This window comes from Anthonomus grandis, chromosome 19 (genome assembly GCF_022605725.1).
Source record: "Anthonomus grandis grandis chromosome 19, icAntGran1.3, whole genome shotgun sequence".
Lineage (NCBI taxonomy): Eukaryota > Metazoa > Arthropoda > Insecta > Coleoptera > Curculionidae > Anthonomus > Anthonomus grandis.
In genome coordinates, this window is record NC_065564.1 from 6,432,541 (window position 1) to 6,455,688 (window position 23,148).

Genomic DNA, 23,148 nt, shown 5'->3' on the forward strand with positions numbered 1-23,148 from the left:
AGAAAAACGTTTTGCTTTAACTAAGCTCATAAGAAAAAAAAATCGGGTAGCGCCATATCCGGAGAGCGGGGTGGCCAGAAAATTTCCGAAGACCGATGTACAATGTTTTCAAGGTATTGCCTTCTACTGCAGCGTGGCGCCCCATCCTGTTGGAACCATATTTGTTGACGTTAAAACAGGGAAACATTGTCAAGAAAATCTTTGTTTCCTAAAAAGAGTAAATAACCAAGAGATCTATGCATCACAAGGGTTTGTATTGGGATTCTTCTAGCCTGTAATATTTTTTGCAATCTTGGGGTAATTTTTTCCAATTTCACTTCTGGTGGCCAAATTTTCTTAGTTTTTGGTGTTCAAGTAAATAAACCAATTTTTCAATGTAATTTTAAAGAAATAAAGCTAATTAATGCATGACTAATGATTGCTTTGCACAGTTCTTTGGTTCTGTATTTCAGGTATAACCCGAATTTAATATCTTGAGTGGCATAAAAAAATTAAAACCCAAAAAGTCAACAGGCACAGACAGTATACCTGCTTATATCTACATTAATTTTATGAATGTATGTTTCTTTTTTCTCATGTTATTTTCTAGTTTAGTTACTGAATTATCTACTAGTTCACTGGTGTTTGTAATGTGTATCAAATAAATAAATTATTAAAATTACCTTTCCCATGGGCGGGCACCTCCTATGCAGGAACTTAACAATGGCAGAGATGAACCCCTCGCCGTGTTCGCCGATTTTATCGGAAAGCCACTTTTCCAGTTTGAGGTATTCCCTGCGGGAGGCCAAGCAGGCCAGATCTATGATGAACGGGTAAGATTGGGCCGATTGTGCGTTCAGGAGCATCGAGAGGGCTTTCAAATCTTGGGCTACGTCCAGGATCCGCGATAACCTACGATTTAAGATCATATTGGAATTTACATAAGGGTTGAATGAGGTTAGTAATTTTTTAAAAAGGAATTCTTTAAAATTTTCCCATTACGTGACAAAGGCTATCTCTGGTAAATTTATCTCAAAATATTAAACGCTTTTAATAAACTTCGTGATTTGATGTAAAAATCCCCCTGATGCATCGGTCTTTTTCATTTGTTTAAAATAACATCGAAAAAAGTTTCTATTGTCTTGAAACGAAACATAATTGTAGAAAAATGGGCAAAAAATGCAAAATTTCCCTTAAATCCTAGAATATCCGCAATGTAAATGGTTTTTCTGACTGCACCATGTGAGACGAGGCACAGGCTGATTTTTTCTTAACTAATTGAAAAAGGTTTAAGATAAACTAATAAGAATTTTCAATAATAACTCCTGGGTAACTAAAAAACGATTAATTTAGGTCAAGGTTAGCTCCAACGGTATTATTTTAAGTGAAGAAAAACTCTGAAGGCATATATTAACCTATTACTTTTATAAAAGGTAAAAAACACGAAATCTACAGCATCACAAATGCACATATTTGTGATGCTGTAGATTTCGTGTTTTTTACCTTTTATAAAAGTGTATGACCAGCATCTTTGGGATAATGGATGAGTTTTTCGAGTTATAAATTAACCTACTTTGATCACAAAAAAAGCAACAATTTAAATTACGAAAAGAAGTATGAAGAATGTAAATGCGCCAATTTTTTAATATTCCCTTAAAAAAAATTTTTATTTCATTGAAATTCAATCACCAAAGGAAATTTTGAAATTTAGAAATCTAAATAAAAACCCTTCTAATGCATAGAGTTGCTTGATTTCTTCAAAATTGCATAAAAAAATGGTTTATTTCCCCGGGAGTCAAAGACCGAGGAAATTTGGTCACTAGAAGCAAAATTATGGACAAAAAGGTTAAAAAAAATCTCAATAAAAATCTTTCGGAGGCATTAATTTCCTTCATTTCTTTAAAATTGCATGAAAAATTGATTTTTCCCTAAAAATCAAAAACCAACCTTTCCAGAACAAATAATAGATATCATAGACCTCGTAAGTAAGATTTTATTAAAGCAACTAAATCCTTAGCCCTTACAGTACCGAGATAAAAAAAAATTGAGTTTGGGGTTTATGTTTATTTTACGCTGATAAAGTTAAGTCAAAAGGTACGGAAAATTATTTTAAAAAATATTCGAAAGAGTTAAGGGAGGGATTTGGGGAGTACACAATTGTGTGTCTAGGGAGCCAACATTAGAAAAGCACAATTGTGAAACAAAATTTATTACTTTGTATGGAATGAAATAAAAGTTTTTATCTTTGGTTAAACAAAGAAAAACGTTACATTTTAGGCAACGCATTCTGGACCGACTTTTGCACCCTTCTAATCTGCATTTAACTGGGTTCTTCATTCTTTGGCCAGTGTTTAAAACCATCAAAGCGTTTGTCTGCACAAGGGCAAACTGGAAGGCACTCTTCTCTTTTTTATTTCATTTCCTTCAACGCTAGTCTCTTCCTCTATATTTTCTTGGCATCCTGTTTCCTCCAATACACGCTTCTTAGTACCGGCAATCAGATATTCCCCAAGATTAAGTCTAAATTCCAAAAGATTCATAATATCTTTGCTTCGAAGGTTTTGACTAGAGCAATCCCTTGGCTTTACATCTATTGCGAACCAAATCAATTACCGGCTGTATTCTCCACAATCTATTCTTCTTTTGTTCCTCTTCTGATACGCTAAGATTGTCAACGACATGTAAATTTACACGTATCATGTAAAACCTTTGCCGGGTCATGACCCCATCAATTAATGGGAACTTATATTTTTCATTCCAATACATATGTATCCTTGGAAGATGAATACATCCCATCAAAGCATTCATTCCGAAAAATTTATTTATTTCTTGAGAGGTAAAGTTGTTTTCTTTTGCATTTTGTTGCAAGAAATACTGGGAAGTGAAATTTGCGGCTGACTCAAAAAAATCATCATCCAAATATTTAGCAAAATATTCGTTTGGAGTTTTTACGATGCACATAGGGGTATTTCATTAATCTATGCGGCCAAAATTATTTTTTTGTTTTTATCTATGCCAAAGGATATTTTAAAGTAAATAACATCTTATTTTAATAAGTCAAGTATATTTAATATAAAAAACATTAATAATAATAAAATTAATAATGATAAAAAAACTAACATTCGTCAAATAAAATATCATCTTCGCTGTCTGATGGATCTGCAGTAGTTACGCTGTCTGGAGGACTGGCAGGCATCAGAAGTGTTATGGTTTCTGATAGAAAAGATCCCAATTTTCTTCTGTTTGCTTTCCTTATGCCACTTAATACCGGATCGGAACTTAAAAGAAGCCGATTAAAAATGTCCCTGTTGCAGTCCTTCCTGGAGAATTTTCGGGCAAAATCTTGACGGTATGCTCGGAAATGTTTATTTCGGGCTTCTGCAGCCTCTTCGGAGAGCTGTCCAATGGGCAATAATGCATTTTTTATTATAACTGCACCATGAATAAGTACTTTATGCATAGTTGGACTCATTGGGTGCCAAGGGTACAAACTAACATATAACCTAGCAGTTTCCAATGCATATATGTTGTATTTTTCATGATTAATTATATAACCACTTGAAATTACTTCCAAAATTACTTTTAGTCTATAGATTAGCTCATAGCTAATGCCAGTTATTTCTGATGACAGTTTTGGGTCCTCGAAAAACCTCCTGCTCGTGTTGCCGTCATTTGTATTGCCGAAATTAGCCTTTGGCATATCCACTAAGAGTCCAGTTTCTCGGCAAAATCTTTCCTGAATTTCCAGCTTTCTCTCCTTTTCCATACTTTTTTCTGTTTCGGTCTTTCGTTCTCTGTATTTTTTCACCGGCAATTTATATGCCAAGTGGAGGATAGTTTCGAAAAAGCGAATTCTCGCATGTAAAATTGAGAGTCCAAACTCTAAAGCTTCAGAACAGACTGGCTTTTCTAGATTTAACTGGTTAAATTCTTTGGAGGTTGCACCACATATATAGCACTTGCTGGTTGATTTAGTGCCTGTAGCTGCATTGCAGACCTTTCCATCCACCATTGTCATGATAAAGACATGCCTAACTAACAATTCTTTTTCTTGTAAATTAACACGTGTTGGTTGAAGTCCCTGTATAGACTTATTTATATACTCAATTTCTTCCTGCGTAACATCTGTACTTTCTTTTACGAATCGAAACCTTATTGGTCTACAGTACCTGGGAGATGAGGGAGTAGGATTTTCCCAGACTATATTTTTACCTTCTTTACCACAAACTAGTCTTAGAGGTATAAAACAGCTTTGAAATATGTTAGCGTCTGAGTCGGCATCATTTTCAAACTTTTGTTTGAATTGACATTGTTGTGAGCCATCACAACCCCATTTGCAAATAACCTTTAAACTGTCTTTTTCTTCCTCTGTCAGCGTTATTAGGACTTCGTTCAGGTTGGTAGATAAACGCATTACGGTGAGATCAACCAAAGCTTGCAAATTACTTTCGGCACTGGTATTGGTTATGTTGCATTCTTCTGTTGGTGGGTAACATTTTTGTTTTTCTTTTTGTAAAAGACTGTAACAAGGAAAAAACTTTTTGTTCGTATTTCGGATTACCTCATATTGTCTTCGAGTTAAATCTGCTCCCACAAACATTGATAGCGCCTCCAATGGAGTAAGTTGGGTAGGCTCTTTGGTTTTTGTTTTGTTTTGCACGTAACGGGCTACTTGTGGTTATTTCCTTTAGTATGTCGGAAGCATCGCGTTTTTCGCTTTTTCGCAACTCAACCTGAGCAGCATGAATGATAACTTCCTTGGCTAATGAAGCCCGTATTTCTTCGGTTTTTCTTCTTTTAGTCCTTTCACTTGATTCTTCAAACATCTTAGGTGGTCGGCCTGGCCTTTTTTTAATAACCACGGGAATTTCAATAGTTCCTTCTAACCATGATTGATTGTATTTTAAAAACACGTCTTCCTTCTTATGGGCCTTTTCCCACCTTTACTTCGTTTGTGATTTAAAACGTGCAAAACTGGCTTTAAATCTTTCAATTTGATCTTCTGTAAAATTGTCACAGGACAAAATTTGATCCTTCAAAGCATTTAGTTTTTCTTCCAAACTTGGTAGACCCAGGGCCTGCATACGGTCGAACATGTTTCTACGGGTCACTAGTTTTACTCCCGAGGGACCTTGGCAATCTATAACAAAAAAATGTTCGCCTGTTATTACTCTTACAATAACAATGTTTTTATTTTATTTTTATTCAGATAATAGTAGTACTTATCCGCGCTTTTCCGCGACTAATTATAAAAACATTTACTTCTACAGGACTAAAACCTTTAATCGTAATAGAAATAATAGCTGGATCTAGGTGGAAAGTATATCAAATCCATTAGTAAGCAAAAACAATATCCAAAAAAATCTTCATAATACTTGTTACGGTTTAAATTTTATTAACTAAATAAAAATATTTTAAAACAATTTAAATTATATCGAAATTAGTGGATTCTTACCTGGTCTATCCAAATCCATCACTACCGCGTCCAAAATAAAGGCACAACTATTATTAATATTCACTGAAAGCGTAGCGAATTGAGAAAAATGCGAGAAACAAAAGTAACAGCACGAGCGACGGTCGACTTCAAACTAACGCTGGACGAATGGTGCGCACGGGAGAAAGGCGTGAAAGGTGGGGTGTTATTCTTGGATTAGTTGCTTATCCTATGCCGTCGTTTTTTTTACCTAGTTTGATAGTTTGAAAAACTAACTTTTGGCCGCGCAGATCTCGCAAATACCCGTATGTGCGATGGATGGAGTATAGTCCTCTTTTACAGGAAAATCCGAAAAGTTTCCATGCTTCCACTGGAGAGTCTGGAAATGTATGAGGGGTTAAATCATCTTCTGAATCTGAAGAGCTATCAGCTTCCTTTGGTGCTACAATTGGGATCTTTTCGTGAATTTCAAACTCATCTTCTTCATCCTCGGACTCTAAATCCGACCCAACTTCGTCTAGAAGTTGGAACAATGCCTCCTCGTCATCCCTTAAATGGTCCAAATCAATAATTTCCTTACTTCTTCCTGTAACAAAGAATTAATTGTATCCAACTTAATTAAAACCAAACCGCGTTAACTCCCGTGGCTCACAATTGTGATATACATAACAAAACCATTCTTGGAATCAATAATTTTAAAGATATTTTCAATCTCTAAAAGCAATACACTTAATTGAAGTTTATTATACCTATTTAATATTAAGCACTTCTTTTTCCCCATAAATTCTATAAATAAATAATAACTTACCTGCACGAGCCATTGTTGAAAATATCTATAATCTGAAACTTTTCAGGTTATGACAAGAATGCACTCCCGGCAAAATAAACGATTTGCGCGTGCACACCTATAAAATGCACTATTCACAATCATGTCGCACAGTTCTCCACCCAGATTAAACATTTTTTTATCCTTATAACAATAGTAAATAAGGAAGTCACAATATTGTGACATCGGGTAGCGTAAGGGTTAGAAAAACCAAAAAATGTCAGCTCATGAAGAAGTACAAAGTGGTTAATTTAGTCAAAAGCTTTGCAGAAATCAAGGTATATTACATCAACCTGACCTCTATTATCCAAATGTTGAGGCAAATACTCATTTAGGCAGAGCCAGATTTACTGTACAGAAGCGATTTTTAGTTAGGCCAATTTCAAGCAAATATTTCAAGGAATAATGAAAACACTTACTTAACTTTTTTTTTTTTGTTGGCATGTGGCATTTAACCATGCAGCCAGTTACAATTTTTATATCGTATTTGATTTGCCATTATTACGTATCGCGTATTTCTAACTACTCTGATAATTGATTTAAAAATATTCTTTATCCTTTATGCAAATTATGTATTTTTTTTTATGTTATCTTATTTTTAATATCTAGATATATCTAATTTATAGGACGGTTCTTAGCTACATTATGCTATCCTAAGACAGTGAGACACACTTCACGCCGACTTAATCCAATACAAGGGATATTGACCATGGAAACATAAGGGAATGAGACTTGGAACTAGGATAACTATTCTAATTAAAAATCTAATTAAATAAAACACTTAAAATAGGAAAACCGTTACTGGGGGGCTAAAAACTCACCTAGTCTGATCACAATCCCCCCTCGTGTACCACTCGGACATCGCGTGCATGATCACCGGCTTCACGTTGATGTTCTGCGTGTGCCACGCGTGATGCAACAAGATCCCCGAGTTCGGGTGATTCCCCAAGAAAATTGGGATCAAATTGGTCAACAGTTCCTGTCTGAGTAACGTAACCGGCCCGGAGATCTGCAGGAGCGCGAGCACCAACACGTCCGGGTAACTGTGCACCGGCACCTTAAACAATTCCTGAATCGAGCCGTACAGCCCGAACTCGGACATGGTCAGGAGCAACTCGATCAGGTTCAAGCTGCGCCAGTTGGACAGTTCCTTGCTGTCGTGTTCCGGGGGTGTTTTCAGCACGTCCACCGCCACCAAGACACAGGGGTAGTCACCGAAGCAAAACACGTCCGGGTTCTTCAGGATTTGCTGTAGGAGACTGAATTGGCCCTCGACGTTGCCCCAACGCTTGTAGAACTGGTCCACCGGGAACGTATCTGGATTAGAAAACATTTAGGGCCAACCCAGATGGGGAACAAGGGGACAAATGGTACCTGGATGGAAGCCTAGGGACTGTAGTCCTTGCCTGAGGGCGGTGATCAGGATGATCAGCCCCTGGCGGTCCTTGATGATGAATTCCGGGTGGTCCAGTTCGGCCACCACGTTGTTCCATTGCAGGGATGGCGAGACTTCTTTTAGCGATTGAACGAATACCTCGATGTTCCAGGAGGTGCGGACCTCCGGCGATTTGAAGCTGCCTGTACCATTCGAAATTCAAGAAAAATTGCTTCAAAAGTACAGTTTTAACTCTCAAAACAGGCAGATTTGACGCCATCTGGGTGTACAATGTCTTTAATTTTAAAATGCATCCATGGACTGGAAACCGTGAGGTTTTTCCACGGCTCTCGAAATGATGGATGGGCGTCATTTTGGGGAAAAAATTAATCAACAATGCGCCTTGCATTAAATTAAGGTGTAGGTACTATTGAGGCTTTTTTCCCTTATATTTTATTATTCCAAGATGGCTGGCATAATCCATTTTGAAAGTTAAAACTGTCATTTTTAAGTCAAAAGGAAAATTTGGGAGATGGCTTGCAGTTGGAGAAAAAGTTTTAACGTTAAAAGAACAGTATCAACTGTTAACGTTAAAAGTAAACATTTTTTAAGAGCGAATTATTTAAAACTTTCTCCTTATAATCTTTTTACCATTTCTGGTCAAGCTTTTGGCGGATAAATTCTATTTTTTTGTACTTAGAGAGTTGATTTGAAAACTACCAGTAAGGAAATCATTAAATATAATAATCTGAAAATGTTCAAGGACTTACTCTGAAAAAAAGTAAAAATTTTTGGGTTTTTTCATGTGAAAAATAGTCATTTTGAAGGACAATTTCTGTTCTATTGTACTTTGAGAGTTGATTTAACATCTACCAGTAAGGAAGTCATGAATTATAATAATCTGGAAAGTTTCAAGGACTTACTCCAAAAAAAAGTGCAAATTTTGGGCAATTTTGGGTTTTTTCATGTGAAAAATAGTCATTTTGAAGGACAACTTCTGTTCTATTGTACTTAAAGAGTTAATTTAACAACTACCAGTAAGGAAACCATTAATTTTATTAATCTGAAAAGTTTCAAAAGATTTTTTACTTTACAAAAGAGTCAAAATTTTGGGCAATTTTGGGTTTTTTCATGTAAAAAATAGTCATTTTGAAGGACAATTTCTGTTCTATTGTACTTTGAGAGTTGATTTAACATCTACCAGTAAGGAAGTCATGAATTATAATAATCTGGAAAGTTTCAAGGACTTACTCCAAAAAAAAGTGCAAATTTTGGGCAATTTTGGGTTTTTTCATGTGAAAAATAGTCATTTTGAAGGACAACTTCTGTTCTATTGTACTTAAAGAGTTAATTTAACAACTACCAGTAAGGAAACCATTAATTTTATTAATCTGAAAAGTCTCAAGGACCTACTCTAAAAAAAGTCAACATTTTGGGCAATTTTGGGTTTTTTCATATGAAAAATAGTGATTTTGAAGGACAATTTCCGTTCTATTGTACTTAGGGAGTTGATTTAACAACTACCAGTAAGGAAGTCATGAATTATAACAATCTGGAAAGTTTCAAGGACCTACTCTAAAAAAAAGTAAAAATTTTGGGCAATTTTGGGTTTTTTCATGTGAAAAATAGTCATTTTGAAGGACAATTTCTGTTCTATTGTACTTTGAGAGTTGATTTAACATCTACCAGTAAGGAAGTCATGAATTATAATAATCTGGAAAGTTTCAAGGACCTACTCTAAAAAAAAGTGAAAATTTTGGGCAATTTTGGGTTTTTTCATGTAAAAAATAGTCATTTTGAAGGACAATTTCTGTTCTATTGTACTTTGAGAGTTGATTTAACATCTACCAGTAAGGAAGTCATGAATTATAATAATCTGGAAAGTTTCAAGGACCTACTCTAAAAAAAAGTGAAAATTTTGGGCAATTTTGGGTTTTTTCATGTAAAAAATAGTCATTTTGAAGGACAATTTCTGTTCTATTGTACTTTGAGAGTTGATTTAACATCTACCAGTAAGGAAGTCATGAATTATAATAATCTGGAAAGTTTCAAGGACCTACTCTAAAAAAAAGTGAAAATTTTGGGCAATTTTGGGTTTTTTCATGTGAAAAATAGTCATTTTGAAGGACAACTTCTGTTCTATTGTACTTAAAGAGTTAATTTAACAACTACCAGTAAGGAAACCATTAATTTTATTAATCTGAAAAGTTTCAAGGACCTACTCTACAAAAGAGTCAAAATTTTGGGCAATTTTGGGTTTTTTCATGTAAAAAATAGTCATTTTGAAGGACAATTTCTGTTCTATTGTACTTTGAGAGTTGATTTAACATCTACCAGTAAGGAAGTCATGAATTATAATAATCTGGAAAGTTTCAAGGACCTACTCTAAAAAAAAGTGAAAATTTTGGGCAATTTTGGGTTTTTTTCATGTGAAAAATAGTCATTTTGAAGGACAACTTCTGTTCTATTGTACTTAAAGAGTTAATTTAACAACTACCAGTAAGGAAACCATTAATTTTATTAATCTGAAAAGTTTCAAGGACCTACTCTACAAAAGAGTCAAAATTTTGGGCAATTTTGGGTTTTTTCATGTAAAAAATAGTCATTTTGAAGGACAATTTCTGTTCTATTGTACTTTGAGAGTTGATTTAACATCTACCAGTAAGGAAGTCATGAATTATAATAATCTGGAAAGTTTCAAGGACCTACTCTAAAAAAAGTAAAAATTTTGGGCAATTTTGGGTTTTTTCATGTGAAAAATAGTCATTTTGAAGGACAATTTCTGTTCTATTGTACTTTGAGAGTTGATTTAACATCTACCAGTAAGGAAGTCATGAATTATAATAATCTGGAAAGTTTCAAGGACTTACTCCAAAAAAAAGTGCAAATTTTGGGCAATTTTGGGTTTTTTCATGTAAAAAATAGTCATTTTGAAGGACAATTTCTGTTCTATTGTACTTTGAGAGTTGATTTAACATCTACCAGTAAGGAAGTCATGAATTATAATAATCTGGAAAGTTTCAAGGACTTACTCCAAAAAAAAGTGCAAATTTTGGGCAATTTTGGGTTTTTTCATGTGAAAAATAGTCATTTTGAAGGACAACTTCTGTTCTATTGTACTTAGGGAGTTGATTTAACAACTACCAGTAAGGAAGTCATGAATTATAACAATCTGGAAAGTTTCAAGGACCTACTCTAAAAAAAAGTAAAAATTTTGGGCAATTTTGGGTTTTTTCATGTGAAAAATAGTGATTTTGAAGGACAATTTCCGTTCTATTGTACTTTGAGAGTTGATTTAACATCTACCAGTAAGGAAGTCATGAATTATAATAATCTGGAAAGTTTCAAGGACTTACTCCAAAAAAAAGTGCAAATTTTGGGCAATTTTGGGTTTTTTCATGTGAAAGATAGTCATTTTGAAGGACAATTTCTGTTCTATTGTACTTTGAGAGTTGATTTAACATCTACCAGTAAGGAAGTCATGAATTATAACCATCTGGAAAGTTTCAAGGACTTACTCCAAAAAAAAGTGCAAATTTTGTGCAATTTTGGGTTTTTTCATGTGAAAAATAGTCATTTTGAAGGACAACTTCTGTTCTATTGTACTTAAAGAGTTAATTTAACAACTACCAGTAAGGAAACCATTAATTTTATTAATCTGAAAAGTTTCAAGGACCTACTCTACAAAAGAGTCAAAATTTTGGGCAATTTTGGGTTTTTTCATGTAAAAAATAGTCATTTTGAAGGACAATTTCTGTTCTATTGTACTTTGAGAGTTGATTTAACATCTACCAGTAAGGAAGTCATGAATTATAATAATCTGGAAAGTTTCAAGGACTTACTCCAAAAAAAAGTGCAAATTTTGGGCAATTTTGGGTTTTTTCATGTGAAAAATAGTCATTTTGAAGGACAACTTCTGTTCTATTGTACTTAAAGAGTTAATTTAACAACTACCAGTAAGGAAACCATTAATTTTATTAATCTGAAAAGTCTCAAGGACCTACTCTAAAAAAAAGTCAACATTTTGGGCAATTTTGGGTTTTTTCATGTGAAAAATAGTGATTTTGAAGGACAATTTCCGTTCTATTGTACTTAGGGAGTTGATTTAACAACTACCAGTAAGGAAGTCATGAATTATAACAATCTGGAAAGTTTCAAGGACCTACTCTAAAAAAAAGTAAAAATTTTGGGCAATTTTGGGTTTTTTCATGTGAAAAATAGTCATTTTGAAGGACAATTTCTGTTCTATTGTACTTTGAGAGTTGATTTAACAACTACCAGTAAGGAAGTCATGAATTATAACCATCTGGAAAGTTTCAAGGACTTACTCCAAAAAAAAGTGCAAATTTTGTGCAATTTTGGGTTTTTTCATGTGAAAAATAGTCATTTTGAAGGACAACTTCTGTTCTATTGTACTTAAAGAGTTAATTTAACAACTACCAGTAAGGAAACCATTAATTTTATTAATCTGAAAAGTCTCAAGGACCTACTCTAAAAAAAAGTCAACATTTTGGGCAATTTTGGGTTTTTTCATGTGAAAAATAGTGATTTTGAAGGACAATTTCCGTTCTATTGTACTTTGAGAGTTGATTTAACATCTACCAGTAAGGAAGTCATGAATTATAATAATCTGGAAAGTTTCAAGGACTTACTCCAAAAAAAAGTGCAAATTTTGGGCAATTTTGGGTTTTTTCATGTGAAAAATAGTCATTTTGAAGGACAACTTCTGTTCTATTGTACTTAAAGAGTTAATTTAACAACTACCAGTAAGGAAACCATTAATTTTATTAATCTGAAAAGTTTCAAAAGATTTTTTACTTTACAAAAGAGTCAAAATTTTGGGCAATTTTGGGTTTTTTCATGTGAAAGATAGTCATTTTGAAGGACAATTTCTGTTCTATTGTACTTTGAGAGTTGATTTAACATCTACCAGTAAGGAAGTCATGAATTATAACCATCTGGAAAGTTTCAAGGACTTACTCCAAAAAAAAGTGCAAATTTTGTGCAATTTTGGGTTTTTTCATGTGAAAAATAGTCATTTTGAAGGACAACTTCTGTTCTATTGTACTTAAAGAGTTAATTTAACAACTACCAGTAAGGAAACCATTAATTTTATTAATCTGAAAAGTTTCAAGGACCTACTCTACAAAAGAGTCAAAATTTTGGGCAATTTTGGGTTTTTTCATGTAAAAAATAGTCATTTTGAAGGACAATTTCTGTTCTATTGTACTTTGAGAGTTGATTTAACATCTACCAGTAAGGAAGTCATGAATTATAATAATCTGGAAAGTTTCAAGGACCTACTCTAAAAAAAAGTGCAAATTTTGGGCAATTTTGGGTTTTTTCATGTGAAAAATAGTCATTTTGAAGGACAACTTCTGTTCTATTGTACTTAAAGAGTTAATTTAACAACTACCAGTAAGGAAACCATTAATTTTATTAATCTGAAAAGTCTCAAGGACCTACTCTAAAAAAAAGTCAACATTTTGGGCAATTTTGGGTTTTTTCATGTGAAAAATAGTGATTTTGAAGGACAATTTCCGTTCTATTGTACTTAGGGAGTTGATTTAACAACTACCAGTAAGGAAGTCATGAATTATAACAATCTGGAAAGTTTCAAGGACCTACTCTAAAAAAAAGTAAAAATTTTGGGCAATTTTGGGTTTTTTCATGTGAAAAATAGTCATTTTGAAGGACAATTTCTGTTCTATTGTACTTTGAGAGTTGATTTAACATCTACCAGTAAGGAAGTCATGAATTATAATAATCTGGAAAGTTTCAAGGACCTACTCTAAAAAAAAGTGAAAATTTTGGGCAATTTTGGGTTTTTTCATGTAAAAAATAGTCATTTTGAAGGACAATTTCTGTTCTATTGTACTTTGAGAGTTGATTTAACATCTACCAGTAAGGAAGTCATGAATTATAATAATCTGGAAAGTTTCAAGGACCTACTCTAAAAAAAAGTGAAAATTTTGGGCAATTTTGGGTTTTTTTCATGTAAAAAATAGTCATTTTGAAGGACAATTTCTGTTCTATTGTACTTTGAGAGTTGATTTAACATCTACCAGTAAGGAAGTCATGAATTATAATAATCTGGAAAGTTTCAAGGACCTACTCTAAAAAAAAGTGAAAATTTTGGGCAATTTTGGGTTTTTTTCATGTGAAAAATAGTCATTTTGAAGGACAACTTCTGTTCTATTGTACTTAAAGAGTTAATTTAACAACTACCAGTAAGGAAACCATTAATTTTATTAATCTGAAAAGTTTCAAGGACCTACTCTACAAAAGAGTCAAAATTTTGGGCAATTTTGGGTTTTTTCATGTAAAAAATAGTCATTTTGAAGGACAATTTCTGTTCTATTGTACTTTGAGAGTTGATTTAACATCTACCAGTAAGGAAGTCATGAATTATAATAATCTGGAAAGTTTCAAGGACCTACTCTAAAAAAAGTAAAAATTTTGGGCAATTTTGGGTTTTTTCATGTGAAAAATAGTCATTTTGAAGGACAATTTCTGTTCTATTGTACTTTGAGAGTTGATTTAACATCTACCAGTAAGGAAGTCATGAATTATAATAATCTGGAAAGTTTCAAGGACTTACTCCAAAAAAAAGTGCAAATTTTGGGCAATTTTGGGTTTTTTCATGTAAAAAATAGTCATTTTGAAGGACAATTTCTGTTCTATTGTACTTTGAGAGTTGATTTAACATCTACCAGTAAGGAAGTCATGAATTATAATAATCTGGAAAGTTTCAAGGACTTACTCCAAAAAAAAGTGCAAATTTTGGGCAATTTTGGGTTTTTTCATGTGAAAAATAGTCATTTTGAAGGACAACTTCTGTTCTATTGTACTTAGGGAGTTGATTTAACAACTACCAGTAAGGAAGTCATGAATTATAACAATCTGGAAAGTTTCAAGGACCTACTCTAAAAAAAAGTAAAAATTTTGGGCAATTTTGGGTTTTTTTCATGTGAAAAATAGTGATTTTGAAGGACAATTTCCGTTCTATTGTACTTTGAGAGTTGATTTAACATCTACCAGTAAGGAAGTCATGAATTATAATAATCTGGAAAGTTTCAAGGACTTACTCCAAAAAAAAGTGCAAATTTTGGGCAATTTTGGGTTTTTTCATGTGAAAGATAGTCATTTTGAAGGACAATTTCTGTTCTATTGTACTTTGAGAGTTGATTTAACATCTACCAGTAAGGAAGTCATGAATTATAACCATCTGGAAAGTTTCAAGGACTTACTCCAAAAAAAAGTGCAAATTTTGTGCAATTTTGGGTTTTTTCATGTGAAAAATAGTCATTTTGAAGGACAACTTCTGTTCTATTGTACTTAAAGAGTTAATTTAACAACTACCAGTAAGGAAACCATTAATTTTATTAATCTGAAAAGTTTCAAGGACCTACTCTACAAAAGAGTCAAAATTTTGGGCAATTTTGGGTTTTTTCATGTAAAAAATAGTCATTTTGAAGGACAATTTCTGTTCTATTGTACTTTGAGAGTTGATTTAACATCTACCAGTAAGGAAGTCATGAATTATAATAATCTGGAAAGTTTCAAGGACTTACTCCAAAAAAAAGTGCAAATTTTGGGCAATTTTGGGTTTTTTCATGTGAAAAATAGTCATTTTGAAGGACAACTTCTGTTCTATTGTACTTAAAGAGTTAATTTAACAACTACCAGTAAGGAAACCATTAATTTTATTAATCTGAAAAGTCTCAAGGACCTACTCTAAAAAAAGTCAACATTTTGGGCAATTTTGGGTTTTTTCATGTGAAAAATAGTGATTTTGAAGGACAATTTCCGTTCTATTGTACTTTGAGAGTTGATTTAACATCTACCAGTAAGGAAGTCATGAATTATAACCATCTGGAAAGTTTCAAGGACTTACTCCAAAAAAAAGTGCAAATTTTGTGCAATTTTGGGTTTTTTCATGTGAAAAATAGTCATTTTGAAGGACAACTTCTGTTCTATTGTACTTAAAGAGTTAATTTAACAACTACCAGTAAGGAAGTCATGAATTATAACCATCTGGAAAGTTTCAAGGACTTACTCCAAAAAAAAGTGCAAATTTTGTGCAATTTTGGGTTTTTTCATGTGAAAAATAGTCATTTTGAAGGACAATTTCTGTTCTATTGTACTTTGAGAGTTGATTTAACAACTACCAGTAAGGAAGTCATGAATTATAACCATCTGGAAAGTTTCAAGGACTTACTCCAAAAAAAAGTGCAAATTTTGTGCAATTTTGGGTTTTTTCATGTGAAAAATAGTCATTTTGAAGGACAACTTCTGTTCTATTGTACTTAAAGAGTTAATTTAACAACTACCAGTAAGGAAACCATTAATTTTATTAATCTGAAAAGTCTCAAGGACCTACTCTAAAAAAAAGTCAACATTTTGGGCAATTTTGGGTTTTTTCATGTGAAAAATAGTGATTTTGAAGGACAATTTCCGTTCTATTGTACTTTGAGAGTTGATTTAACATCTACCAGTAAGGAAGTCATGAATTATAATAATCTGGAAAGTTTCAAGGACTTACTCCAAAAAAAAGTGCAAATTTTGGGCAATTTTGGGTTTTTTCATGTGAAAAATAGTCATTTTGAAGGACAACTTCTGTTCTATTGTACTTAAAGAGTTAATTTAACAACTACCAGTAAGGAAACCATTAATTTTATTAATCTGAAAAGTTTCAAAAGATTTTTTACTTTACAAAAGAGTCAAAATTTTGGGCAATTTTGGGTTTTTTCATGTAAAAAATAGTCATTTTGAAGGACAATTTCTGTTCTATTGTACTTTGAGAGTTGATTTAACATCTACCAGTAAGGAAGTCATGAATTATAATAATCTGGAAAGTTTCAAGGACTTACTCCAAAAAAAAGTGCAAATTTTGGGCAATTTTGGGTTTTTTCATGTGAAAAATAGTCATTTTGAAGGACAACTTCTGTTCTATTGTACTTAAAGAGTTAATTTAACAACTACCAGTAAGGAAACCATTAATTTTATTAATCTGAAAAGTCTCAAGGACCTACTCTAAAAAAAGTCAACATTTTGGGCAATTTTGGGTTTTTTCATGTGAAAAATAGTGATTTTGAAGGACAATTTCCGTTCTATTGTACTTAGGGAGTTGATTTAACAACTACCAGTAAGGAAGTCATGAATTATAACAATCTGGAAAGTTTCAAGGACCTACTCTAAAAAAAAGTAAAAATTTTGGGCAATTTTGGGTTTTTTCATGTGAAAAATAGTGATTTTGAAGGACAATTTCTGTTCTATTGTACTTAGGGAGTTGATTTAACAACTACCAGTAAGGAAGTCATGAATTATAACCATCTGGAAAGTTTCAAGGACTTACTCCAAAAAAAAGTGCAAATTTTGTGCAATTTTGGGTTTTTTCATGTGAAAAATAGTCATTTTGAAGGACAACTTCTGTTCTATTGTACTTAAAGAGTTAATTTAACAACTACCAGTAAGGAAGTCATGAATTATAACAATCTGGAAAGTTTCAAGGACTTACTCCAAAAAAAAGTGAAAATTTTGAGCACTTTTGGGTTTTTTCATGTGAAAAATAGTGATTTTAAAGGACAATTTCTGTTCTATTGTACTTTGAGAGTTGATTTAACATCTACCAGTAAGGAAGTCATGAATTATAACCATCTGGAAAGTTTCAAGGACTTACTCCAAAAAAAAGTGCAAATTTTGTGCAATTTTGGGTTTTTTCATGTGAAAAATAGTGATTTTAAAGGACAATTTCTGTTCTATTGTACTTTGAGAGTTGATTTAACATCTACCAGTAAGGAAGTCATGAATTATAACCATCTGGAAAGTTTCAAGGACTTACTCCAAAAAAAAGTGCAAATTTTGTGCAATTTTGGGTTTTTTCATGTGAAAAATAGTCATTTTGAAGGACAACTTCTGTTCTATTGTACTTAAAGAGTTAATTTAACAACTACCAGTAAGGAAACCATTAATTTTATTAATCTGAAAAGTTTCAAGGACCTACTCTAAAAAAAAGTCAAAATTTTGGGCAATTTTGGGTTTTTTCATGTGAAAAATAGTCATTTTGAAGGACAACTTCTGTTCTATTGTACTTAAAGAGTTAATTTAACAACTACCAGTAAGGAAGTCATGAATTATAACAATCTGGAAAGTTTCAAGGACTTACTCCAAAAAAAAGTGAAAATTTTGAGCACTTTTGGGTTTTTTCATGTGAAAAATAGTGATTTTAAAGGACAATTTCTGTTCTATTGTACTTTGAGAGTTGATTTAACATCTACCAGTAAGGAAGTCATGAATTATAACCATCTGGAAAGTTTCAAGGACTTACTCCAAAAAAAAGTGCAAATTTTGTGCAATTTTGGGTTTTTTCATGTGAAAAATAGTCATTTTGAAGGACAACTTCTGTTCTATTGTACTTAAAGAGTTAATTTAACAACTACCAGTAAGGAAACCATTAATTTTATTAATCTGAAAAGTCTCAAGGACCTACTCTAAAAAAAAGTCAACATTTTGGGCAATTTTGGGTTTTTTCATGTGAAAAATAGTGATTTTGAAGGACAATTTCCGTTCTATTGTACTTTGAGAGTTGATTTAACATCTACCAGTAAGGAAGTCATGAATTATAATAATCTGGAAAGTTTCAAGGACTTACTCCAAAAAAAAGTGCAAATTTTGGGCAATTTTGGGTTTTTTCATGTGAAAAATAGTCATTTTGAAGGACAACTTCTGTTCTATTGTACTTAAAGAGTTAATTTAACAACTACCAGTAAGGAAACCATTAATTTTATTAATCTGAAAAGTCTCAAGGACCTACTCTAAAAAAAAGTCAACATTTTGGGCAATTTTGGGTTTTTTCATGTGAAAAATAGTGATTTTGAAGGACAATTTCCGTTCTATTGTACTTAGGGAGTTGATTTAACAACTACCAGTAAGGAAGTCATGAATTATAACAATCTGGAAAGTTTCAAGGACCTACTCTAAAAAAAAGTAAAAATTTTGGGCAATTTTGGGTTTTTTCATGTGAAAAATAGTGATTTTGAAGGACAATTTCTGTTCTATTGTACTTAGGGAGTTGATTTAACAACTACCAGTAAGGAAGTCATGAATTATAACCATCTGGAAAGTTTCAAGGACTTACTCCAAAAAAAAGTGCAAATTTTGTGCAATTTTGGGTTTTTTCATGTGAAAAATAGTCATTTTGAAGGACAACTTCTGTTCTATTGTACTTAAAGAGTTAATTTAACAACTACCAGTAAGGAAACCATTAATTTTATTAATCTGAAAAGTTTCAAGGACCTACTCTAAAAAAAAGTCAAAATTTTGGGCAATTTTGGGTTTTTTCATGTGAAAAATAGTCATTTTGAAGGACAACTTCTGTTCTATTGTACTTAAAGAGTTAATTTAACAACTACCAGTAAGGAAGTCATGAATTATAACAATCTGGAAAGTTTCAAGGACTTACTCCAAAAAAAAGTGAAAATTTTGAGCACTTTTGGGTTTTTTCATGTGAAAAATAGTGATTTTAAAGGACAATTTCTGTTCTATTGTACTTAGGGAGTTGATTTAACAACTCCCAGTAAGGAAACCATTAATTATATTAATCTGAAAAGTTTCAAGGACCTGCTCTAAAAAAAAGTCAAAATTTTGGGCAATTTTGGGTTTTTTCATGTGAAAAATACTCATTTTGAAGGACAATTTCTGTTCTATTGTACTTAGGGAGTTGATTTAACAACTACCATTAAGGAAACCATGAATTATAACAATCTGGAAAATTTCAAGAAAAAATTGATTTATTTCTTGAAAGAGTTGATACTAGCAACAAAATTATGGACAAAATGATCACAAGACTGCAAAAAAAAAGACGGGTTATATAGAATAAATGTCAATAAAAAATTCTTCAAATGCATCAATTTGATTCTTTCCTGCAAAATTGCATAAAAATTGGATTTTTGCTCCTGCTCTTCGTTTTCCAAAAACCAAGAAAATTTGGTCACCAGAAGCAAAATTATAGAAAAAAGTATCCTTGAATTGCAAAAAAAAACCCATACATTTGCTTCATTTCATTGAAATTGCATAAAGAAATTGGTTTATTTTCTCAAAATTAAAAGAAGATTTGGAGCATTAAGGATAAAGTTGCAGAGGAACTTTTAAGATTTAAAAAAAAGGTATTGTAAGTAAGACTTGTCAGTGCTAAAGGCCACGCCCAAAATGTGTTTTTTTTTTTTGACAAATAGGAGATGGGAAATAAAGTTACACGAACCACCAATCTCACTCACCAATAGAATCATCCAAGCCAGTATGAGTGCGACACATCACTGCCAACACTCTGGCGACTGTTGAAGGGGCAATGTCCCTTCCGCCTAACTTTACTATGGAATTTCTGCACTCCTCCAGCGAGGCAGTGAACCCATAACCCAACTCCTTAACTAAATCAGCCAGTGGGGTATCCAACATACCCGAAGATAAACTAAAAATCAATAATAACAAAAAGACTGTAATTAAAAAAAAAAGAAAACTTACCCTGGTCCCTCGGAAGTCATTTCAGAAAACAACTCGCACTGTTCTGGATAAACCAAGGGGGCGAGCACCACTGGAACTCGCTCAATGGGAAAGTCCTTCTGTAAAGTGTTGAGAAATGTCGTGTGGACGTCGTTGGTCAGGCCGACCTCCTTGGGCACTTCCAATATCGACGAAACGATCAAATGTAACAATTCCGGGCTGGTCTCGTGCAACCCGCCCTCGTACTGATGACTGGCGCCCCCTGTTTCGATATAAGAACGCACCAGCTGCGGTACGACTGTTCTCAAGTGATTGTGGGCGACACTGGCGACCTCCGGTATCGACGAGTGTCTTAAGACCAAAGCGATAATCACTTCTTTGACCGGGGTTAGCCTGAGACACTTGCTGAATTGGGAGAAGAACTGGGGGCCTAATTTGAGGTTCTGCAATATGAGGAGGCATTTGAGGAAGATGCTAGAGAAGTGCTATTGAGACGTACTTTCTCGTTTACCAAAGGATGGTTGGTGATGTAGCAGATGATGGTGAGAAGGGCGGGGGTGTTGAGCAACCGGGCGAATTGCTCCTGGAGGGCCTGCGCTGCTTTGCTGTTGCTCTCAGTGAAGTTCACCGAGGTGTACAGGCATTGGAACAAATGACGGTCTGCCTCCAAGCCGTGTAGGTTGACTATCTAAAAAGGGGGATGTTGGAGAATTGATAAAGGATCTTGGGAGACAAAACTGCTTGCAGCTCAAAAAGTATTAGACCCACAAAAATGGTTCATATATCAAATTGTTCGTCAGAAAACACTTGTTCTTTGAGTAGCTACTCAAGCTAAGTATCTCAAATAGTTTTCGAGTTATCATCAAAAAACTGGAAAATGTTGTTGAAGTACCTGAATAACAAAAACAGGTCTTGTAAAACTATTTTTCAACTTAGAACCAACTTTTTCCATAAAATTAATCTACAGAGTGCCCACTATAATATGGTAAAGAAGTAATAAAAATATCTTAAATAGTTTGGAAAGTATAGGGCAAAATGCCCAAGAATAATAAAAAAATCAAAGTCTGATTAATTACCTTTACCGCAAATTGCTTAAGCATTAGGCCGCAAGGCACATAAGTGCTTCTCGCTTAAAAAGTATTAGACCCACAAAAATGTTTAATATATCAAATTGTTCCTTAGAAAAAACTCATTCTTTAAGCAGCAATTCAAGTACCTCAAATAGTTTTCAAGTTAATCACATAACTGGACAATATTTCTTATAGAAGTCCCTCAAAACCAAAATTGATCTGGTAAAGCCATTTTTTAACCTAGGATCAAGTTTCTTACATAGAATTATTCTACAGACTGTGCTATATAATGGGGTGAAGTAATCAATAAAATACCTTAAATAGCTTGAAAACTGTAGTAAAAAATGTTGAAGAATAATAAAAAGAATTCAAAGTATCTTGAATTGATCAATTATAGTATATTAATGAAATTAATATCACTTCAAATTGCATAAGCATTAGCCCTAGACAGACAAAAGTGCTTCTAGCTCCAAAAGTATTAGAACCACAAAAATGGGTCATATATCAAATTGTTCCTTCAAAATTGCTCTTTCGTTGAGCATCAACACCATTAAATAGTTTCCAAGTTATTCTCAGAATTCAGAAACCTCAGTGGTTCTGTTTAACAAAGAATTATTGGTTTTCACTGCATACTGCTCTCGACTCCATCTCCCACAGGAACAGTCCAATTGACTAGTGCAATATTACTAATAGTCAGTGACTTACCTTATGCTAAATAGATCAAATTCGTTTGCAACATTGTGGGAATGATATCGAAAAGACTTAAAAGCATTTTTATTTTATAAATAATAACACAATGAAATGGTAGTGACCTTGAAAAGTCTTAACCTATAAATGCAAAATGTTTCTGTCAAGTCTTGCCAATCTTTTGGTAAGTTACCTAAATTGTTTAGGTGATTTACCAAGTCAGAGATCACCTTTTAACACACATTATGAGTGCTATATGTTAGAGTTATCTATCCTACAGTTAAAATATTTCAGTAATAAACTCAGGGAGGCGCTACTTCCTGTGTGTGCCCTCCACATACACAATATGGTCCCTAGGACTCTCAAAATTGTACATTTACCTGCAATCACACTTAAACAACAAAATGGCGCACTTAACCTTAGAAAACTTGACCCCTCCAGCAGGAGGGGGGCCCACTTAAAAAAAGGCACAAACCTTAACTAGTTCTTCCACCACTTGCTTGTAGTTCTTTTTGGTTAAAGTTACGATTAAATAACCGATTTGTGACAATGCTAGGGACAACGAATCAAGGTTCATAGTTCCATGAACGCGGCCTCGAAAGCTTCAAATCTCTTTGAAGCTTTCTGCTGCTGCTGCTTTCTGGAGAAACGTCTTTCGCGTCTGGATACAGTCTTTGCCTGTGGTCGAGCGTCACTACACACCGTATGGTCCAAGACCATCATCGAAACTTTACACGGACGCGGTTTTTAATTGATTAAACGCATTTCGGGAAGAAAATTAGTAAAATTACACACAAAGCACCGAGAGGGACACTGGCGGCCATTAATGTGAGCCACGCATTTTTTTGTTGACACTTGACAGCTGTTGACTGTCAACAGTGTCATTTGCGATGCACGGAAGTTTATAGGGGTCGTACAGAAGCCACTCCCAGGAAATAATTATTATTGATAAAATTTCTTTTTTATTATGATATTAAATAAACGTAAGAGAGAACTGGTATATGACTTACACTAAGCATTATTTAATTCTTAAGAAAAAACCCTGCAGGTTGAAATATTTTGCCTAAAAATCAGGTTTATGGAGTGTCAGGCCAACAGGTTACCCACACGGAAATTTAGAAACCCTAAATGACCAGGACCGTACCCACTACGACAAAAAAATATTTATTTCACGGAATTTCTTTATTATTCCAACATAACAGAGCATAAAACTAAACTGTAATAATGCCTTAAGCGCTTTATTATTTAATTCTAAAGAAAAACATTCAAAGACTTG

General features: G+C 33.3%; 1 protein-coding gene across 1 annotated transcript in view; it reads right to left on the reverse strand.

The window, feature by feature from the left end:
- LOC126747431 (CCR4-NOT transcription complex subunit 1) overlaps positions 1-22,715 on the reverse strand; it is a 108,797-nt gene extending 86,082 nt beyond the window's left edge. Inside the window, exons 1-7 of the mRNA XM_050456068.1 lie at positions 22,348-22,715; positions 20,615-20,803; positions 20,137-20,558; positions 19,893-20,083; positions 7,614-7,817; positions 7,061-7,556; positions 663-891 (exon numbers count right to left, since the gene is read on the reverse strand). Of these exons, the coding sequence (XP_050312025.1) occupies positions 663-891; positions 7,061-7,556; positions 7,614-7,817; positions 19,893-20,083; positions 20,137-20,558; positions 20,615-20,803; positions 22,348-22,449 (1,833 nt within the window). The 5' untranslated portion in view covers positions 22,450-22,715. The remainder of the gene's footprint in view (positions 1-662; positions 892-7,060; positions 7,557-7,613; positions 7,818-19,892; positions 20,084-20,136; positions 20,559-20,614; positions 20,804-22,347) is intronic.
- Between the last annotated feature and the right edge of the window lie 433 nt (positions 22,716-23,148).